Genomic DNA, 23,916 nt, shown 5'->3' with positions numbered 1-23,916 from the left:
AGGGACAGCGCTGCAGAGGTAGGTGAATTTATATCTCCTTCATTCTGCCTTTTGTGCTTGATAAAGATCCTGTAGGATCGAAACGTCGCAACAAAAGGCAGAATAAAGGAGCTATAAATTCACCTACCTGTGGAGCGCTGTCCTTATATTGGGAAGTGACTTCTGGCTAGCCCGCAAACACTGGAGCAATCCAGCAGGTCACAGCCTGTAAAAGACTGACAGGAGCAACGGTGAGAACAGAAGTCGGCGGCTGGTAAGTACTCTGCCACATACAGGGAACATTCATTAGTGATTCCACTCCGGTGGTGCAATAAGAAAAAGTGCTGGAGTGGTGGTTCAAAATATCAAACTAAATAGTATTTGCTACTCACACCGATTAATGTGCGCACCCAACTACATATATCGTTTGAGTTATTAAGCTAAGAATTATACAGAATGTTATTTAATGACATTTTTAATTCCTGTTGTCTGCAGTTGCAATGAATCATGTCCTCATGGATATTTTGGATTCAACTGTTCAATCATCTGTGATTGCAGTGGTGGCCCATGTGACCCCAAGCATGGAACATGTCTACTGAGTAAGCAAGTTTTCAACTATTCATATTCACATCTTCCACCTCCTCAAGTGCAGCTTTCCTATACTTTTTCTTAGAATATCATTCCTCTCCTGTGTCTCAAATACAAACGAAAATTTAAAATAACCAATAAATTTCATTCAACTTCACAATTGTTTTCCACTTGTTGATTCTTCACCAAATTTACATTTGGTATCTTTATGTTTGAAGCATGATATGTGGGAAAAAGGTTAAAAAGTTCCAGGGGGCCGAAGACTTTCGCAAGGCACTGTAGGTTCAACAACTTGGCCCCTAAGCGATCCCAAACGTGGGGTTCATATGCTTCACTTCTTATCTATTCTTTTTCTCTAGGACTGCCAAAAGTAGCAAAGTGCTGTACTTTGCAGTTCTATAGACTAGTAGGAGCCAAAAATCAGAGCGTGTCCACAACCACTCTGTATGATGCCCGCCCTAACACTGTGAACGAGGTGCTGGGCTCCTCCAGTGCTAATGCGCACATGTAGGAACCTGAGATTACAGTTTTAGCAGTGAGCCCAAACTAGTGACAGAAAGTTTGCAACATGTGCTTCTTTCGCTTTCAATGTGTCAAAGAATAGAAGAGTGGTTTAGGGTGACCAGAAAAATGCCCACACGAAAATTGCCCAAAGGAAAATTGCCCACATGAAAAATGTCCACAGGAAAAATGCCCACAGGAAAATTCCCCACACGGAAAATTGCCAACACGGAAAATTGCCAACACGGAAAGTTCCCCACATGGAAAATTGCCAATTGCATCATCACAAAGTTTCAGATCCATGATATTTGAGGTGCAAGGTGAAGAATGCACACAGAAAATTGCCCACAGGCTGAATTATAGGTTAAATGCTCTGTAGGACAGGGGGATAGTATATGCATGTATACATGAGATGCTCTGCAGGGCAGAAGAATAATATATAATTATAGATGAGATGCTCTGCAGGACAGAGAATAGCAAAGAGATATAGGTTAAATGCTCTGCAGGACAGGGGGATAGTATGCAGGTATACGTGAGATGCTCTGCAGGGCAGAAGAAGAATATAGAATTGTAGGTGAGATGCTCTGCAGGACAGAGAATAGCAAAGATCATAGGTTAAATGCTCTGCAGGACAGGGGGATAGTATGCAGGTATACGTGAGATGCTCTGCAGAACAGAGAATAGTATAGAATTATAGGTAAGATGCTCTGCAGCACAGAAGAATGTCGGCAAAAATTGATTAAGACGTTAGTCGAAACGCGTCGGAAGAACGCTGCCATGTGTGCATAATGCTGTAAGAAATTATAACTTATTTACAAGTGGGGTGCCATAGGATACAACCCTTTCCTTTTTTAAAAAAAAAAAATGAAGAAATAAATTTAGTGATTTTACTACATTCCTGCTGGATTCATCGATTTTTCTGTGGAACAAGTTTATTAAGAACAGTTTATTAAGGAGTTCTAATAACAACAATAACTTAAGTTTATTAAACAATCATTGCACACCTGCAAGTGATTGTCCTTGACTTCCATGGGCTCCATTGAAATACAATACAGCACAACACAGGCAGCAAAGAAAATGCAGAATGGATTTCAACAAAGGTCTGTGGGCCCAGTTTACTTCTCCAGGTTCTACAGGTTCGGTTCACCCATCCCTAGTCCCAGAGTACGGATTCTGTTCTTAGGAGTTGTCATTCCACTGTGCTAACAATAATTCTACTCTCATTGTGGTGTGTCTGGGCCTAGAGACCCTTAGGCTATGTGCACACGCTGCGGATTTTGCTGCGGATCCGCAGCGTTTCCGCAGCTGCGGGTCCGCAGCGGTTTCCCATGCGTTTACTGTACAATGTACTGCACAATGCACATGCTGTGGAAAAAAACACTTGGAAACGCAGCGGTTTACATTCACAGCATGTCAATTCTTTGTGCGGAATCCGCAGCGGTTTTACACCTGCTCCATAATAGAAAACCGCAGGTGTATAACCGCAGTGGAATCCGCACAAAAACCGCGGTAATTCCGCAGTAAATCCGCAATAAATCCACAGGAAAAACGCGCAGTTTTTGCCCTGCAGATTTATCAAATCCGCTGTGGAAAAATCCACAGAGGATCATTCTGCGTGTGCACATACCCTTATTCAAATCCACTCTGCATTTCCTTCCATCCTACGCCTGCCTGCACCTGCAGTATATGTGTATGATACATAACTAGGTAGGGTCTGTTCACTCTTACTTTTGGTAGTCATAAGTGGACAGGGAAGGAAGTGCAGGCCCCAGATTCACCGCCACTGAAGTCAATGGGAGAGCGGAGCTGCTATGGCACTTCCGCTCCTCTGACAGATTCTGACAGAATCTCACCTTTCTGCGGTGCCTTCTGGGCTTCTAGGACCATCTATCTCAACCAGCAGCACCCTGCTTTTGGTGGGCACCCACTGAGATGATACTGTATTAGATCTGACCTGCAGTCCCATGTAACTCCACAGATAATAGAGTGATTCTTTTGTGGGTACTGATAGCAGTGATGGCTCCTCTGGAAAACATTGCTGCTGTTCTGGGCTGGTGGGAAGAGTAAGGCAGAATCAGTGAGAGATGAGAGCAGACTAGATCTATCTATTGCTGAGAATGACAGACTGCTACAAACCACAGATCTTCAGCATGTTTGCAGTTTTGCACTAGGTCAGCTGTAAATCACAAGTTGATCACATATCATGTGAACATCCTCACCTTTCACCTCAAATATCATAAATCTGAAACTTTGTGATGCTGCAATTGGCAATTTTCCATGTGGGGAATTTTCCGTGTGGGGAATTTTCCGTGTGGGCAATTTTCCGTGTGGGGAATTTTCCGTGTGGGCAATTTTCTGTGTGGGAATTTTTCATATGGGCAATTTTCCTGTGGGCAATTTTCCTGTGGCCATTTTTCAGGGAACCGTGGTTTAGCTATAGGTGGTGCAGATATAGAAGTCAAAAACATCCGCCAATTTGTGAGACAACTAAAACCCCACCATGCCACATAGGAGAACTGCTTCACTATATATTATAACAAAATCCGAGCATTCCTGTGTTCTCTTTGAGAAAGCCACTGCCAGACTCCTGTGGCAGCTGTTTATCCCCTAGAGCAAAAAATGATTGGGAGTTGGAAGTCAAATAGATCCTTCTTTCCTACACAAATTAGACTGTTGGATGATCTCTCTACTATCGGCGACTTTGGACAACCTTAGTTCAATGTGTATTGAGGCTTTAAGTGGTGGAGTACTGAGCCAGTGGCTCTGATTTCAGCCATAGTTTACATCTAAAATCAGCAATGAACACTGTTGGGCCAGCCAACTTCTTTTACCGTTTCTGCATTTGAGTTGCCCACCTGGGCAGTGGGGTTACTCGGTACCGGGTCTGGTCGCTTTTAAAGAGGATGTCATGGTGGCTGCGACCCGTTCCATGGCCCTGGGCACTCAATAAAAGGGGAAAATCTTTAAAGGGAATTTGGTAAAAAGTTTATTTGTGACGCCACCTGTGGTTCTCGGTCAGAGGGACCAACGCTTCTTAAAAGGGTCCCCCTCTGGGGTGATGTTGCAGCAAGATGGTGACACTTCCCACAGGTAAAGCAGGGTCCCCAGGGCTCCCAATGTTTGTGGCAAGGATGGTGGGTTGCCGGTAAATAATGGATGACACAGAGTTGTAAAGTCTTTACCTGGTTTACTGTTGGTAGCAGTCCACAGTCCAGGGCACCAGGCACAGGTGGTGATGTGGTCTGGCCGGCCTGGAGGCAATAGTGGATCCCTCTCCCAGGTGAGGTCTGTAAGCAGTGGCGTAGGAAGGGGGGGGCGGGCCGCCCCGGGCGGCACAATGCCGGGGGCGGGTCCGACCCAGAGAGGAGGAGGAGGAAGAAAAAAAAAAAAGAGAGACGCGGGCCCTTTAAATCTTCGGGCGGCGCCGTCCGCCGCCACGACCAGGGCCCCCCCCCCCCCGATACCAGCGCTGGCATCGGGCCCCCGTTCTAATACTCACCTCTCCTGATTCCTGCGGCAGCTGCAGCGTCTGACTCTGCGACGTCTCAGGGCAGAGGGTGCGATGACGTCATCACTGCGCGCTCAGCCTCTCTGTCCTGAGCATTGCAGAGCCGGAGAGACGCTGAGTGCACCGGACCTGCGCTGGGAACGGGAGAGGTGAGGATTTTACTTTTTTTTTTTTTTCTTTATGTCTGACTCAGACACACTGGGGGCAATGCTGGACACTGGGGCAGATTGCTGGACACACTGGGGGCAATGCTGGACACTGGGGCAGATTGCTAGACACACTGGGGGCAATGCTGGACACTGGGGCAGATTGCTGGACACACTGGGGGCAATGCTGGACACTGGGGCAGATTGCTGGACACACTGGGGGCAATGCTGGACACTGGGGCAGATTGCTGGACACACTGGGGGCAATGCTGGACACTGGGGCAGATTGCTGGACACACTGGGGGTAATGCTGGACACTGGGGCAGATTGCTGGACACACTGGGGGCAATGCTGGACACTGGGGCAGATTGCTGGACACACTGGGGCAATGCTGAACACTGGGGCAGATTGCTGGAGACACGGGGCAATGCTGGACACACTGGGGCAGATTGCTGGACACACTGGGGCAGATTGCTGGACGCACTGGGGCAATGCTGGACACTGGGGCAATGCTGGACACTGCGCCTGTGCGGCCGCCCGGCTTGTGAATCCCAGCCCCGCACTCTGCATAATGCATAACACACTGCGGGGCTGGGATTACCAAGGTGGGTGGCCGCACTCGCCGCACAGGCACAGTCTGCAAGCCTGGCTGTGACGTCAGACGGCCAGAGCTCTCTGCGCCTGCACCAAACAGCGATACACAGCGCAGGCGCCAGATTTCATGGGTAAACAGCGCTGAGGGGGCGGCGCCCTGCGTTGAGTGACGGCAATGGGGGGGGGCGCCAAACTCGGGAACAGCCCTGGGCGGCAAAAGCTCTAGCTACGCCAGTGTCTGTAAGCCTTCCTACTTGCGCTAGTATGCGAGGTCCCTACTGCCTTTAGCTTGCTGGCAAAGTCCTTTCCCTCCTGTCCTGAGACAGGTACCTGTATGGTGGGCAGCTTGAGCCATTTTATAGGGTCTCTATCATGACCCAGGCTCTTCAGGTGCTGCTTCGCATCCAGGCGTGGTGTGGACAAATAAAATACAGTCCTATGCCCTCTGGTTCTGTTGTGTGTCCTAGAGTACAACACAGCCTCGGGCGCCCAGTGCCTGGTTCCTGCGCTTCCTGTCATGGTTCTCAATGGCAAGAGAACGTAGAAAAGCATACAAAAGGACTAGCTCTTGGAAGATGGGAACTCGAGCTGACTGTGAGCTAAACCTACCGCACAACTAACAGTGGCCGGGTAGCGTGCCTACGTTTTATCCCTAGACGCCCAGCGCCAGCCGGAGGACTGACTGACCCTAGCAGAGGAAAATACAGACCTGACTTACCTCTAGAGATATTTTCCCCAAAAGGCAGACAGTAGCCCCCACATATATTGTCGGTGATTTCAGAGGAAATTGACATACGAAGTATGAAAATAGGTTTAGCAAATTGAGGTCCGCTTACTAGATAGTAGGAAGACAGAAAAGGGAACTACACAGTCAGCTGAAAAACCCTTTCAAAACACCATCCTGAAATTACTTTAAGACTCTAATATCAACTCATGACACCAGAGTGGCAATTTCAGATCACAAGAGCTTCCAGCCTCAGAAATATTCAATCACAGAGAACTGGAACAAAAATGCAAAACAAACTTAGGACTAAAAGTCCAACTTAGCTGATAGTAGTCTAGGAGCAGGAACATGCAACAGAAAGGCTTCTGGTAACATTGTTGGCCGGCATAGAAATGACTGAGGAGCAAGGTTAAATAGAAAACTCCCAATTCCTGATGGAAACAGGTGAACAGAGGAGATGAAGCACACAAGTTCAGTACCACCAGTGACCACCGGGGGAGCCCAGAAACCAAATTCACAACAGTACCCCCCCCTCAAGGAGGGGGCACCGAACCCTCACCAGAACCACCAGGGCGATCAGGATGAGCCCTATGAAAGGCACGGACCAAATCGGAGGCATGAACATCAGAGGCTGTCACCCAAGAATTATCCTCCTGACCGTAGCCCTTCCACTTGACCAGATACTGAAGTCTCCGTCTGGAAACACGGGAGTCCAAGATCTTCTCGACAACGTACTCCAACTCACCCTCAACCAACACCGGAGCAGGAGGCTCAACGGAAGGCACAACCGGTACCTCATACCTGCGCAACAATGACCGATGGAAGACATTATGAATAGAAAAAGATGCAGGGAGGTCCAAACGAAAGGACACAGGGTTAAGAATCTCCAATATCTTGTACGGGCCGATGAACCGAGGCTTAAACTTAGGAGAAGAAACCTTCATAGGGACAAAACGAGAAGACAACCACACCAAGTCCCCAACACAAAGACGAGGACCAACACGACGACGGCGGTTGGCAAACTGCTGAGTCTTCTCCTGGGACAACTTCAAATTGTCCACCACATGCCCCCAAATCTGATGCAACCTCTCCACCACAGCATCCACTCCAGGACAATCCGAAGACTCCACCTGACCGGAAGAGAAACGAGGATGAAACCCCGAATTACAGAAGAAAGGAGAAACCAAGGTGGCAGAACTAGCCCGATTATTGAGGGCAAACTCCGCCAAGGGCAAAAAGGCAACCCAATCATCCTGATCCGCAGACACAAAACACCTCAAATAAGTCTCCAAGGTCTGATTAGTTCGCTCGGTCTGGCCATTAGTCTGAGGATGGAAAGCAGACGAAAAAGACAAATCAATGCCCATCCTAGCACAGAATGCTCGCCAAAATCTAGACACGAATTGAGTTCCCCTGTCAGAAACGATATTCTCCGGAATACCATGCAAGCGAACCACATTTTGAAAAAACAGAGGAACCAGCTCGGATGAGGAAGGCAATTTAGGCAAGGGGACCAAATGGACCATCTTAGAGAAACGGTCACACACCACCCAGATGACAGACATCTTCTGAGAAACAGGGAGATCAGAAATAAAATCCATGGAGATGTGAGTCCAAGGCCTCTTCGGAATAGGCAAAGATAACAACAATCCACTAGCCCGAGAACAACAAGGCTTGGCCCAAGCACAAACATCACAAGACTGCACAAAACCTCGCACATCTCGCGACAGGGAAGGCCACCAGAAGGACCTAGCCACCAAATCCCTGGTACCAAAGATTCCAGGATGACCAGCCAACGCAGAAGAATGGACCTCCGAGATGACTCTACTGGTCCAATCATCCGGAACAAACAGTCTACCAGGCGGGCAACGATCAGGTCTATCCGCCTGAAACTCCTGCAAGACCCGTCGCAAGTCTGGGGAAACAGCAGATAATATCACTCCATCCTTAAGGATACCTGTAGGTTCAGAATTACCAGGGGAATCAGGCTCAAAACTCCTAGAAAGGGCATCCGCCTTCACATTTTTAGAACCCGGTAGGTAAGAAACCACAAAATTAAACCGAGAGAAAAATAACGACCAGCGCGCCTGTCTAGGATTCAGGCGCCTGGCAGACTCAAGATAAATCAAATTCTTGTGGTCGGTCAATACCACCACCTGATGTCTAGCCCCCTCAAGCCAATGACGCCACTCCTCAAAAGCCCACTTCATAGCCAAGAGCTCCTGATTACCAATATCATAATTTCGCTCAGCGGGCGAAAACTTACGAGAAAAGAATGCGCAAGGTCTCATCACGGAGCAGTCGGAACTTTTCTGCGACAAAACCGCCCCAGCTCCGATTTCTGAAGCGTCGACCTCAACCTGAAAAGGAAGAGTAACATCAGGCTGACGCAATACAGGGGCGGAAGAAAAGCGGCGCTTAAGCTCCCGAAAGGCCTCCACAGCAGCAGGGGACCAATCAGCAACATCCGCACCCTTCTTAGTCAAATCAGTCAACGGCTTAGCAACATCAGAAAAACCAGTTATAAATCGGCGATAAAAATTAGCAAAGCCCAAAAACTTCTGAAGGCTCTTAAGAGAAGAGGGTTGCGTCCAATCACAAATAGCCTGAACCTTGACAGGGTCCATCTCAATGGAAGAGGGGGAAAAAATGTACCCCAAAAACGAAATCTTTTGAACCCCAAAAACACACTTAGAACCCTTTACACACAAGGAATTAGGCCGGCGTCACACTGGCGAGTTTTACGGACGTAAGAGCGCAGAAACTACGTCCGTAAAACTCGCATAACATACGGCACAATTATTCTCAATGGGGCTGCTCCTATTAGCCGTATATTACGGTTCAGTATTATACGGCTTTCTACGGCCGTACAAAATCGCAGCATGCTGCGTTTGTCAGCGTACTGCGCAAAAAAATCGCCAATGAAAGTCTATGGGGGCGAGAAAAATACGGATTCCACACGGACCAGCAGTGTGACTTGCGAGAAATACGCAGCGCTGTTAGTGAAAAGTCGGTAATTCAATTGCCGGCTTTTCATTTCTCCTGCACAAACCCGACAGGATATGAGACATGGTTTACATACAGTAAACCATCTCATATCCCCCTTTTTTTTGCATATTCCACACTACTAATGTTAGTAGTGTGTATGTGCAAAATTTCAGCGCTGTAGCTGCTAAAATAAAGGGTTAAATGGCGGAAAAAATTGGCGTGGGCTCCCGCGCAATTTTCTCCGCCAGAGCGGTAAAGCCAGTGACTGAGGGCAGATATTAATAGCCAGGAGAGGGTCCATGGTTATTGGCCCCCCCGTGGCTAAAAACATCTGCCCCCAGCCACCCCAGAAAAGGCACATCTGGAAGATGCGCCTATTCTGGCACTTGGCCACTCTCTTCCCACTCCCTGTAGCGGTGGGATATGGGGTAATGAAGGGTTAATGCCACCTTGCTATTGGAAGGTGACATTAAGCCAGATTAATAATGGAGAGGCGTCAATTATGACACCTATCCATTATTAATCCAATTGTTGGAAAGGGTTAAAAAACACACACACACATGATTTAAAAGGATTTTAATGAAATAAACACAGCGGTTGTTGTAATAATTTATTGTTCTCTCAAATCCATTTGCAGTCCCTCGCTTGGCAACATAATAAACGCACAAGATACATACCTTCTGATGCACTGTCAGGTCCAACGATGTAATCCATCTGAAGGGGTTAACTAATATTACAAGCAGAAGCCCTGCTAAATGCAGCTGTGCTCCGTGCCTGTAATTCCCCTGCGAATGAATGAAATGTAGGTCATTGACCTACATTTCCTTCAGTCGCGGTGATGGGCCCCCTGGTGGATGTCCTCATATGACCTGGAGCGTGGGAAAAAGTTCCCAGGCTGCAGTTCATGAGAACATCCACCAGAGGGCGCCTCACCGCGAATGAATGAAATGTAGGTCAATGACCTACATTTCATTCATTCGCAGGGGAATTACAGGCACGGAGCACAGCTGCATTTAGCAGGGCTTCTGCTTGTAATATTAGTTAACCCCTTCAGATGGATTACATCGTTGGACCTGACAGTGCATCAGAAGGTATGTATCTTGTGCGTTTATTATGTTGCCAAGCGAGGGACTGCAAATGGATTTGAGAGAACAATAAATTATTACAACAACCGCTGTGTTTATTTCATTAAAATCCTTTTAAATCATGTGTGTGTGTGTTTTTTAACCCTTTCCAACAATTGGATTAATAATGGATAGGTGTCATAATTGACGCCTCTCCATTATTAATCTGGCTTAATGTCACCTTCCAATAGCAAGGTGGCATTAACCCTTCATTACCCCATATCCCACCGCTACAGGGAGTGGGAAGAGAGTGGCCAAGTGCCAGAATAGGCACATCTTCCAGATGTGCCTTTTCTGGGGTGGCTGGGGGCAGATGTTTTTAGCCACGGGGGGGCCAATAACCATGGACCCTCTCCTGGCTATTAATATCTGCCCTCAGTCACTGGCTTTACCGCTCTGGCGGAGAAAATTGCGCGGGAGCCCACGCCAATTTTTTCCGCCATTTAACCCTTTATTTTAGCAGCTACAGCGCTGAAATTTTGCACATACACACTACTAACATTAGTAGTGTGGAATATGCAAAAAAAAAGGGGATATGAGATGGTTTACTGTATGTAAACCATGTCTCATATCATGTCGGGTTTGTGCAGGAGAAATGAAAAGCCGGCAATTGAATTACCGGCTGTTCACAGATATCGCGCTGAATGAAATCTAAATACAGAATATATATATATGTGTCTCAATGACATATATATATATATATACTGTATATATGTTTTAATGAACATTTGAGCACATAAATCCATTAGATGTCGGTTTTGCAAGCCTGCGCGAAAATCTCGCAGTACGGATGCCATACGGATTACATACGGAGGATGCCATGCGCAAAATACGCTGACACACCCTGCCTACGGATCACTATTTTGGGAACATTTCACCGTATTTCGGCCGTATTACGGCCGTAAAATACGGACCGTATTGTCTTACGCCGAGTGTGACGCCGGCCTTAGAGCGCAAAACCTGAAAAACCCTCCTGACCTGTTGGACATGAGAGTCCCAGTCATCCGAAAAAATCAAAATATCATCCAGATACACAATCATAAATTTATCCAAATATTCACGGAAAATGTCATGCATAAAAGACTGAAAGACTGAAGGGGCATTTGAAAGACCAAAAGGCATTACTAAATACTCAAAATGGCCCTCAGGCGTATTAAATGCGGTTTTCCACTCATCCCCCTGCTTAATTCGCACTAAATTATACGCCCCACGAAGATCAATCTTAGAGAACCACTTGGCCCCCTTTATTCGAGCAAACAAATCAGTAAGCAGTGGCAAAGGATACTGATATTTAACCGTGATTTTATTCAAAAGCCGATAATCAATACACGGCCTCAAAGAGCCATCTTTTTTAGATACAAAGAAAAAACCGGCTCCTAAGGGAGATGACGAAGGACGAATATGTCCCTTTTCCAAGGACTCCTTAATATATTCCCGCATAGCAGCATGTTCAGGCACAGATAGATTAATTAAACGACCCTTTGGAAACTTACTGCCCGGAATCAGATCTATAGTACAATCGCAATCTCTGTGCGGAGGTAGTGAACCAAGTTTAGGCTCCTCAAAAACGTCACGATAATCAGATAAAAATTCCGGAATCTCAGAGGGAATAGATGACGAAATGGAAACCAAAGGTACGTCCCCATGAGTCCCCTGACATCCCCAGCTTAACACAGACATTGCTTTCCAGTCGAGGACTGGGTTATGAGATTGCAGCCATGGCAATCCAAGCACCAACACATCATGTAGATTATACAACACAAGGAAGCGAATAATCTCCTGGTGATCCGGATTAATACGCATAGTTACTTGTGTCCAGTATTGTGGTTTATTACTAGCCAATGGCGTGGAGTCAATACCCTTCAGAGGTATAGGAACTTCCAGAGGCTCTAAACTAAACCCACAGCGTTTGGCAAAGGACCAATCCATAAGACTCAAAGCGGCGCCAGAGTCGACATAGGCGTCCGCGGTAATAGACGATAAAGAGAAAATCAGGGTCACAGATAGAATAAACTTAGACTGTAAAGTGCCAATTGAAACAGACTTATCAACCTTCTTAGTACGTTTAGAGCATGCTGATATAACATGAGTTGAATCACCACAATAGAAGCACAACCCATTTTTTCGCCTAAAATTCTGTCGTTCGCTTCTGGACAGAATTCTATCACATTGCATAATCTCTGGCGCCTTCTCAGTAGACACCGCCAAATGGTGCACAGGTTTGCGCTCCCGCAAACGCCGATCAATCTGAATGGCCATTGTCATGGACTCATTCAGACCTGTAGGCACAGGGAACCCCACCATAACATCTTTAATGGCATCAGAGAGACCCTCTCTGAAATTCGCCGCCAGGGCGCACTCATTCCACTGAGTAAGCACAGACCACTTACGAAATTTTTGGCAGTATATTTCAGCCTCATCTTGCCCCTGAGACAGGGCCATCAAGGCTTTTTCAGCCTGAATCTCTAAATGAGGTTCCTCATAAAGCAACCCCAATGCCAGGAAAAACGCATCCACATTGAGCAACGCAGGATCCCCTGGTGCCAAAGCAAATGCCCAATCCTGAGGGTCGCCCCGGAGCAAGGAAATTACTATCCTGACCTGCTGTGCAGGATCTCCAGCGGAGCGAGACCTCAGAGACAAAAATAATTTACAATTATGTTTGAAATTCTGGAAGCGAGATCTATCCCCGGAGAAAAATTCAGGTAAAGGAATTCTAGGTTCAGATATAGGAGCATGAATTACAAAATCCTGTAAACTTTGAACCTTCATAGCGAGATTATTCAAACCTGTAGCTAAACTCTGCTGATCCATTTTTATCAGGTGAAATCAGAACCATTCAAGGATTAGAAGGAGAGAGAGACGAAGGCTGCAGTAAGCAGAGATGCAAGTGAATCAACTAATTCAGAAAAAAAAAAAAAAATTCTCTGCAGACTTCTTTTCTCTCCTTTCTTCTGCCAATTATTTTAACCCTTGGCCGGCCAAACTGTCATGGTTCTCAATGGCAAGAGAACGTAGAAAAGCATACAAAAGGACTAGCTCTTGGAAGATGGGAACTCGAGCTGACTGTGAGCTAAACCTACCGCACAACTAACAGTGGCCGGGTAGCGTGCCTACGTTTTATCCCTAGACGCCCAGCGCCAGCCGGAGGACTGACTGACCCTAGCAGAGGAAAATACAGACCTGACTTACCTCTAGAGATATTTTCCCCAAAAGGCAGACAGTAGCCCCCACATATATTGTCGGTGATTTCAGAGGAAATTGACATACGAAGTATGAAAATAGGTTTAGCAAATTGAGGTCCGCTTACTAGATAGTAGGAAGACAGAAAAGGGAACTACACAGTCAGCTGAAAAACCCTTTCAAAACACCATCCTGAAATTACTTTAAGACTCTAATATCAACTCATGACACCAGAGTGGCAATTTCAGATCACAAGAGCTTCCAGCCTCAGAAATATTCAATCACAGAGAACTGGAACAAAAATGCAAAACAAACTTAGGACTAAAAGTCCAACTTAGCTGATAGTAGTCTAGGAGCAGGAACATGCAACAGAAAGGCTTCTGGTAACATTGTTGGCCGGCATAGAAATGACTGAGGAGCAAGGTTAAATAGAAAACTCCCAATTCCTGATGGAAACAGGTGAACAGAGGAGATGAAGCACACAAGTTCAGTACCACCAGTGACCACCGGGGGAGCCCAGAAACCAAATTCACAACAGCTTCCGCTCTGAGGGTGCCCGGTCACAGTTCCCCTCTTTCTCCTCAGTAGCTCCACCACTTTCAACCTCTCGGGTTCACTTCCTTTCCCTGGAGCTGCAGCTCAGTCCTGGCTGCACAGCTCCGCTGTCTGCTCTCTGTTCCAGACTTCCTTTTTGTCCACTGTCTCTCACCAACTAACTTAACTTCTCCTCCAGACCAGAACACTTAGGGTTTGTTTCCACGTGCCGGATTACATCCGGATTAGCTGCGGATTGAACGCTGCATACAGCCGCAGCATTTAATCCGCAGCGTCCATATGTTACTGCATAGTGCAGGGGATTTTATGAAATCCCGTCTCCACTATGCGTGTGAACACGCATCCGGCGGCTCTGCGTTTCCAGACATGCGGCACGTCTTTTAGAACGCAGCATGTCTGTTTACCTTGCAGCGATGTTCTGTTGCCGCAAGGTAAATAACAGGGTCCTATGTAGAGAGTGCGGTGATTCCAGAAGTGTGCAATTAACACATGGAATCACCGGGCGTACAGAAGCGGGCGGCGCTTTGGGTGGAGTGGGTTTTCCGCTCCGTCATTACGGACCGTGGACACGCACCCTTAAAGTTGGGGAAGCTCCCCTGAATCCGGGTCCTGAGCTCCCCCTTCTGGCCTGGATTCAGAATGTGTTGAATGTGGGTGCGTTACCTGGTAAAGGGAATCCTCCTTGCCTCCAAGCATGATATCGCCCTCCCCGAAAGAAAGGCAACATCACTGTAGCAACCGGTTACCTGGAGTGTTACACATTCACCATATGCTATATATATTTTTAGATTTTATTTGTTCAACATTTACACAGATGGTAATACCAAACTTTAATTGTTTACAGTTAGAAAATTCCGTTTAAGCAGTGGTTGATTTAAACTTATATAAATATTTATTATTTTTTTATGCTTTTTACATAGTTGATTAGTCCCCTTAGGGGACTTGAACCTTTGGTCGTTAGATTGCCTATGGAAAAGCATAAAGTTGCAGTGTATTGCAAAAGTGACAATCTCCTAACCAACCTCAGGAAAGGCTTCATAGGAGATTGACAAGGCAGACTTGGAGGCCGTCAGAATGCCCCTGGCTGCCGTGGACACTGATCAGCATCTGCAATTGTGTTGCATGGCATGTTGGTGGCTGTCAGAAGTGAAGGTCACCATACTGATGTTATAGAGGCGTGCACGAAGCTGCTGCAGTCATCGCTCATAGCGCAGCACACTCTACAGTGAGCGGTGGTTGTAAGCACGCCCTGGCACTTTGATTGACAGCGTGCTCTGCAGTGATGTGGTGCACAGTACTGGGGTATACTTACAGCCACTACCCACAGTATAGAGTACAGTGCTGTGACTGTAATTTATCTGTCCCCACCCCATGACTGAAAGTCGACAGTTCCTGAGAGGAAATAAGTTCAAGGTAATGCGACCAGGAAACATTATAATGCTATTTACCTGCAGATTAACCCTATATATGCAAGTAAATAGCATTTTCAGAGATAGAAGGTTCCCTTTAGCCTTTTTTGTTTTATTTAAATGGTGAAAAAAAATCTGAAATTTGCAAAGAAACATTTTTTTTTGCTTGTGATGCCATTTTTAAAGAGCCATAACGTTTTGAATTTTCAGAATGTGGAACTGTTTGATCGGGGGGTTCTTGTGACTTGAGCCAATGTTTTTACTGATATCATTTTGGGGTGGAGACAATGTTATTACATTTTTCTTACGTTGATATTTCTGAAAAAAAGAAAGAAAATACTAAAATGGCAAACTATTAAAATGCAGACATGTAGAAAATATGAGTAACATGAGTACGTGTATCTCTTATAACTTGCTATATACCCTGCTATTTCTGGATGTGTTTGTTTTGTTGTAGCCTCCAGCCAAAAAGGAGCCATAATTGCGGGGGTTCTCGTTCCTCTATTCCTACTTTTGCTCTTCTGCTGCTGTTGTTGCTGCGGAAATAATGAACCAGAAAATAAAGACAGGTAAGTCTTAGGCCTCTATCACACTTCCGTCGTTGGCTGTGCGTCATAGTGCAGTGAAATGATGCATCGACGGACGTTGTGAAAATAGAGGAAAACGTGTGTGACACATCCAGTATTATGACAGATGCGTCGACTGAGTTCCTGGGAGAGGAGAGGAGAGGAGAGAGAGAGAATTTTTCCCTGCCTTGAAAATCCTTCCGGGCATGCTCAGAGGGAAAAAACGTGATGAGTAGCTGGATTCCTGTGTGTGACGGTCAGCAACGGATCCTGCGTCCATAGGCTTCCATTATAGCCAATGACGGACAGCGCAGGACATGTCGCTGAGCGATTTTGCGACGGATCCAGTGCACGAAGGATGAAACGGATGGCCATCCATCACAATCCGTCGCTAATACAAGTCTATGGGAAAAAACAAGATCCTGCAGAAAAATTTGCAGGATCCTGTTTTTTCAAAACTTGACGGATTTCGACGTGAGACAAAAGACGAAAGTGGCAAAGAGGCCTTAGGATGCGTGTCCACGGTCTGCTCCGCCCAAAGCGCAGCCCCCTTCTGTATGCGGTGATTCCGGATGTGCTCATTGCACACATCCGGAATCTCCGCACCCTATACATAGGACCCTGTGATTTACCTTGCGGCGAAGGAGCGTTGCCGCAAGGTAAAAAGACATTCTGCATTCTAAAAAGACGCTCCGCATGCCCGTAAACGCAGGACCGCCGGATGCGTGTTCACACGCATAGTGGACACGGAATTTCATAAAATCCCCTCCCTGATGCGGCAACATCTGGACGCTGCGGGTTGTACGCACGTTCAATCCGCAGCTAATCTGGATGTAATCCTGAACGTGGACACAGACCCTTATATGTTTTTAATAGTAACAAAAAAATGTAAATTATAAAGGGAAGAAGGGAAGAAAACTTATGGATTCAGTAATGAACAGTTTATATTCTGTTTTTTTTTTTTTTAAGTATTGCCACTACAGAGAATTATTCACTGGATATGAGATAAATGTTTGATAGTCTCAGGGATGGGGCCTCTAACGAAGTCATCACTATAGCAAAAGCCCTGAGATCCTGGTTCCTTCTTGCCTGCATGGTGGCGATGAAAAGGAATTCAGAGAGGTAGTGGAGCATGAGCGCCGCAGTGCGATTCGTACTTTACAGAATAATCGGAGTGCAGGGTCCAACTTTTGTACATACAGCTCAACCCACTGAGCTCCTGTAATACACTGGGTGATGCTAAAGGGGTTCTCCAGGCATAAAAAGACACCAATATCAATCTTTTGGACAGGTCATCAGTATCAGATTAATGGGGGCTTGAAAATCGTTACCCCCAATGATTAGTAGTTCCAGCCACCACCAGAGATCAAAACATCTGATTGATAGGGTTTCCAGTTATTGGATCCCTACCAATCTGATATTTATCCTTAGTATAGATTATCAATATCATATGCCTAGAAAACTCCTTTAAGGCTACACTTCCCATACAACATGCATATCTTATGTATAAATATTAAGCCAACAAGCTGTGCTAGACTGGATAATGTGGCTCCAATCAATAAATCAATAGATAAGCAATGTATTTACAAAGTTACTTACATATACATTCTGTTCATTAATGTTCACGTATGTTTCAAGCATATATTGCCTTTGTTTGTTTTTTTTAATAATTCTTTATTTAAACATTTTAATAAACAAAATTACACAACTGTGACAAGTCATGAGATGCAATGGAATAATGATAACATGTGTCACAAGAGGCACCCTAAGGTGCTTGAAGCATTTTGAGACAAGGGTAAAGACAAAAGACAAAATTGGAAAACAGACAACTATAACTACTAAACGGAAAAGAAAACAAAACAAAAACAGTACCTAGAAAAGGGCGACCTAACCATATTCAGGATATATTAGGCTGTATCAGAGCAGAAAAGTAGTATCAAGTGAGATCAGTGTAAGACTTCAATAGTGCACATAATAACAGCAGAGGGAAGAGAAGAGAGAACCTGGAATCTTACATCGAAAGACGGGTTAAAAACCTCCTTAATTCGTTAAGCCAGATTTCCATTTCTCCCAGACTTTAAGAAATTGAGGGTGTGTGAAGGATTCCCAGCTAGTGAGTTCCTCAAGATGTTGAATCATATTTACTTTGTTGACCCATTCTGAATGGGTTGGAGGAACTTCCTGTTTCCAGTGCAGAGGGGATTAAATGTTTGGTAGCTCCTAATAATATTGCTAATCGATTGTGTTTTGGGGCTTAAACTGTACTGTTGGGTAGGACAATAAAACTTATTTCGGAGTTAAAGTGTGATTTATCAGACCTATGTATTTTAGAGTCTCCGCTATCTCCAACCAACATGGCTTTATTTTGGGGCAAAACCAAAGTATATAGGACAAGTCTCCCTTATGCGCTCTACATCTCCAACAGAGGTCCGAATCTGTTAGACCAAAATGGTCCAGAAGTTCAGGAGTCCTGAACCACCGGGTCAAAATTTTAAAAAGTTTTCTTGCAATAAGGAACATCTGGAGAAACCATGAGAGTTAGATAAGATACAATCAATTTCATCTTTAGATAACAAAACATTTAATTATTTTTCCCAGGAGTATATAAAGGTTGGTTTATAGGGAAATTGAGGTGAGATCAGATGGTTATATATCTTTGAGATTCCTCTAGGGATGGGATAAGAAAGCTTACTTAGCATATCAAGCCAGGTCCACTTACTAGTGGTAGAGAATTTTGACTTAAACGTTGAAAAGACATACTGTAAGTACGGTAATATGATTTTGCTGTAAAAAAATTAGGACGTACAGAAGACCCAATTGGCCATAGGTCTAGCATGGGGATTTTATTTGCCAAGAACTGAGTGATGATATAATATGGTAACTCTGACCATAGATTATAAGAGTCTGAATATTCAGGATCCAATAGGAAAGGTATAGTGGATATAGGAGTTTGGGTTAAGGGTGCAAGTTTAGGGGACAGTTCCTTTTCTATGGCTCGCTTAATGGCAAAAGTTGTGGTGGTAATGACATTGCCCAATGTTTCAGGAGATTTTGCCTTTGTTTGTTTTTTTTACAGAAGTTCATATGACAGGTTTAATACATTTCACTGATATAAACAATAAACTTTAAAAACCACGTAAAATGTAAAGAATTGTGCCTTCATTTTATCCACTGAAACAGAAAATGTGATATTAATCCTCACATATTGTCACCAGTCTGCACATAGTAGTGCACATTCTGCAAGACTAGAATCAAACTCCTGCAGTGGAGGCAAATGTGTTTTATTACTGCCCTACATATTTGGGTTTCATTCATACTTCCTTTTTTCATGTATGTGACTTTTCATTCTTGATATTGCAATTTCGATGATGATGAGTGTAGGATGCAATCAGTGTGTTGTCTGAGATTTTCATGGACACATAGACTTGCAATGGCAAGTATGATCCGTGATGCAGACACCCTGCCTGTTTAATGAGGCCCAAATCGTCTTTAAAGGAGTTATTAGGGACTGGACTATATATTTTCTTACTGTGGACCTAAGAACTAACAGGCAGATAATTACTAGCTGTTGTGCCCGGCACCGATCTCTGCTGACACGAAGTGATCACATACAGCGTCGGACTGGAGCACCTTGGGCCCACCAGAGAAAATCATTCTTGGGGCCCACTATGTAGCTACATAGAAATAGATACAAGACCACCAATTGTGCGGTAAAAAGCGCTAATATCAGGGTATAATATAAGGTAGTTCACGTCTTAATTATGTAGCAAGGGTTGGGGTAGCCCCGTCACAGAATATAGTGTAGCCCCCTCATAAAATATAATGCAGTCCCCTCTCATAGAATATAATGCAGCACCCCACAAAATATAATGCAACCCCCTCAGGTATAACGCAGTCCCCACCATAGAACATAATGTAGCACCCTCATAGGGTATAATGCAGCCCCCTCATATAGTATAAGGCAGCCCACAACAGAATATAATGCAGCCCCCCATAGAGTATACTGTAGCCCCCTCATATAGTATGATGTAGCCCCCCATAGTATAATGTAGTCCCCTGAGAATAATGCAGTCCCCCCACAGAATATAATGTAGCCCCCTTATAAAGTATAATGCAGCCCCTCTCCACCCCATCATTGTCCTCATCACCACCTCCATCATTGCCTTCTCCCCCCCACCCCTATCATTCTCCCCCACCACCTCCATCACTGCCCATTCCACCACCTGCATCATTGCCTCCTCCCCAACCATCATTGTCCATTTCATCACCTCCATCATTGCCTCCCCCCACCACCATCATTGCCCATTTCATCACCTCCATCATTGCCTCCCACCACCACCATTGCCCATCACCTCCATCATTGCCCCCACCATCATTGCCTGTCACCTCCATCATTGCCTCCCCACCATCATTGCCTATCACCTCCATCATTGCCTCCCCACCATCATTGCCTATCACCTCCATCATTGCCTCCCCCCACCACCATCATTGCCTATCACCTCCATCATTGCCTCCCCATCACTGCCTATCACCTCCATCATTGCTTCCCCCACCATCATTGCCTATCACCTCCATCATTGCCCATCACCTCCATCATTCCCTTCCTCACCATCATTGCCCATCACCTCCATCATTGTCTCCCCACCATCATTGCCCATCACTTGCATCATTGCCTCCCCTCACCTCCATCATTGCCTCCCCACCACCACCATCATTGCCCATCACCTCCATCATTGTCTTCCCCACCATCATTGCCCATCACCTCCATCATTGTCTCCCCCACCACCATTGCCCATCACCTCCATCATTGTCTCCCCCACCAATATCATTGTCTTTCACCACCACACACACACACCTCACCGCAGCAGCAGCTCATCACACAGACGCAGGCACACCCACACACTCTCACACACACGCAGGCACACACACACAAATGCAGGCACACACGCACTCACACACACACGCAGGCACACACACAAACGCAGGCACACAGCACAGCTCCCCTCCCCACAGCAGCAGCACATCCCAGCAGCCTCTTCCTCGCTGAAAGCTTTCTGTCTGAGACAGCACGCTGGATGATGACTTCATCCAGCTGGACTCTCAGACAGGAAGCAGGACGCCGGGAGGTGAGCTCCTCTGTGTGAGACAAAATAACTGTGAGTCTGTGTGCCTGCATGTGTGTGTATGTGTGCGGTGCTGAGTGTGTGTAGTGGTGGGGCTTTACATGCAGGCAGTGTTAGCTGCAGCCTGCAGCTAACGCTGCCCGCTATTAAAGAGAGATGGTATTCACGCCTCTCCACACCCATAGGGGCGTGGGGAAGCGTGAATATTCATTTTGCTTTAGCAGCGGGGACAGGATCCTGTCTCCAGCTGCTGATACTGGCACAGGGTGGGTCCCCTTGACTCAGGGGCCCCATAGCCACTGGCTGGGGGCCCCTGGAGCAGTGTGGGCCCTAGGCAGCTGCTGGTCACTATGCCAGCAGGTGTCAGTGCCTGGGCCCACCGGAGAATCCTCCGGTTCTCCGGTGGGCCAGTCTGAGCCTGATCACATACCACTCCTACCAGCGATTCAGTGTCTTCCGCTTAGGTCTCGTTGATAGAGCAGCAGTCTCTCATCCATTCTGCTCTGTTGACGGAATGTGACTGCCAATGTCATGATGATTGACAGTCGGATTCCGTCTGCCTAACTGCAGGAAGCCAGCTGTCTTGTATGATGCTGCCTGTCACGTTCTTTCGACAGAGCAGACAGGAAAAAGAAGAGCTGCTCTGTTGATGTGGAGCAGCTGAATAGCGGTCATGAATGGTCAGTGACTACTCTGATCTGGTGCTGTGTAGAAAGGGAAAGTAATTGTCTACAGCTCTGGCAAAAATTAAGAGACCACCACATCAAAACCCTGTCATGGGCAGCCCAATCTCCAGACCTGAACCCCATTGAAAACCTCTGGAATGTAATTAAGAGGATGATGGATAGTCACTCACGAGCCATCAAACAAAGAAGAACTGCTTACATTTTTGTGCCAGGAGCAGTGTGAAAGACTGGAGGAAAGCATGCCAAGACACATGAAAGCTGTGATTAAAAATCATGTTTATTCCACAAAATATTGATTTGTGAACTCTTCCTGAGTTAAAACATTAGTATTGTTGCTTCTAAATGATTATGAACTTATTTTCTTTGCATTATTGGAGGTTTGAGAGCTCTCTTTTCTTTATTTTGACCATTTTTCTTTGTCAGAAAAAAATACAAAATTTATTGTTTGCAAATTTGGAGACATGTTGTCAGAAGTTTATAGAATAAAAGAACAATTTACATTTTACAGAAAAATATACCTATAAAGAGAAAAATCAGACAAACTGAACATTTTGCAGTGGTCTCTTAATATTTGCCAGAGCTGTATATTGGCACCTGCCTGCCTGTTAGTTTTAAGGCCCATAGTAAAAAAAATATACTTTTCCTGGACAACACCTGGACAATATATACAAAGCAGCAATACTCCCATACCACAGCCATCCACAATACAAAAATAACCAGGGCTAGTTTTAGAAAACCTGTGGTCCTACACAAAATGCAAAATAACCCACTAGCTGCTGCCTTTACACCAAATTTTAGTGAACAGCTTACTAAAACAGGACCTGCCTGCTCTTTCCTTCAGAACATCTTAGTCTCCCTCCCAATATACAGTGCTACTTCTTCTCTACTGCTCCAGTCTTTGTTGATCGGCTGCAGCGATGACATCACAACTACAGCTAATCACTGGGCTCAGTAGCTGGTACCAGCTACATCAGCAAAGCAGCTGAGCACAAAGATTGGCTGCAGTGGTCACAAGCTGTCACACGCCTGTCCTGGGTATCCCAGGCTACGCTCCCTTCTCCTGGGTCCGCTGCCCTCTGCTGTGCTCCATGTTGAGTTTTGCAAGTTGCTCGACATGGATCAATGACATCATCTCCCTACACCTCATTTAAGCCCCATTGACACACACACCTGTGTCTTGGGAGTGCTTCAACTTGCATTCATCCATGCTTGGTTACACTCCATCTGTTCAACTGATCCTGATTTTCCAGTTAGTCTTAGTCCTTACGATTCCACGTATCCTCTTGAAGCTGCACCAACGCATGTGGTCTGTGTGCCCAACCGGACCAGAGGCTTATGTAGCGCCCCCACTGCCGCAGGGCCGAGGGGTACCCGGTACCGGGCCTCTGAGTCTCTGCTCTGGGGTTGTCACGGTGGCTAGGCCCGGTCCGTGACCCTGCTGAGGGGCGTACAGTAATAGATGTGATGGATGATGGTGGGGGTGAGGCTGTAGTGGTGCGGTGCAGTAAATAACGAGGACACCAGGTTGCAGTCTCTTTACCTCTTTACTGAAGATCTCTGGGTCCTCAGTCCGGAATCCGGATAACCAGGCTGCGCAAGTCCGGCCGGTCCGATGGCACCTCCAGAGTTCTCTTCACAGGTGGAAATCTGTGCCTTCCCCCTAGCGCTAGGTGTTGCGGTCCTTCCCTGCTGTGCTTACGGAAAGTCCCCACAACTGTTGTGTCCGTTTCTTAAGTTCCCTCACAACTCGATTAGGTGATGTTCTGCTAATCCTCCGTCCCTCCCTGATGTTACGGTTAGGACGGCACCCGTTTGACGGGTAGGCTCGGAGCTCTTCCGGGACCCTAGAGTCGCCCCTCTCCACAAGTTGCCCCCCAAGACTGCATAGGTGATTTAGGTGAGACAGCCTGCCTTAGACTGACTGTCCTGCCGTTGGTTTGGAGTATTGCTTGAAGCTAGATATTGTAATACTCCCTCGGCGTTCCGGCCGCCGGTTGTGCGCCTCAGTAGGATGTTGCCTCGGTCTTACAGCACGACCCCTACTGGTATTCTCCTTGTTGCTTTGATCTCGTTTCTCACTCAGCACAATCTATCTCGCTTCCAATCCCTCCTTGGGCACCGCCGCTATACTGAGCAGGCACGGTCCCGTTACGTTCGCTCAAATTGCCAAGCCTCTGTCAGGATCCCACCCCTGACAGGGACCCTACCGAATCTTCTCCCGCAACACCCTCTGCCACAAGGT

The 23,916-nt window shown here is 46.2% G+C and overlaps 1 protein-coding gene across 1 annotated transcript in view; it reads left to right on the top strand.

The window, feature by feature from the left end:
• Positions 1-23,916, top strand: part of SCARF1 (scavenger receptor class F member 1) — a 128,592-nt gene that overhangs the window by 76,091 nt on the left and 28,585 nt on the right. Inside the window, exons 7-8 of the mRNA XM_077294462.1 lie at positions 475-578; positions 15,757-15,868. Of these exons, the coding sequence (XP_077150577.1) occupies positions 475-578; positions 15,757-15,868 (216 nt within the window). The remainder of the gene's footprint in view (positions 1-474; positions 579-15,756; positions 15,869-23,916) is intronic.

This window comes from Ranitomeya variabilis, chromosome 3, assembly GCF_051348905.1.
Source record: "Ranitomeya variabilis isolate aRanVar5 chromosome 3, aRanVar5.hap1, whole genome shotgun sequence".
Taxonomy (NCBI): Eukaryota; Metazoa; Chordata; class Amphibia; order Anura; family Dendrobatidae; genus Ranitomeya; species Ranitomeya variabilis.
The sequence above is the reverse complement of the archived record's forward strand: the minus strand, read 5'-3'. Positions and strand labels throughout refer to the sequence as shown.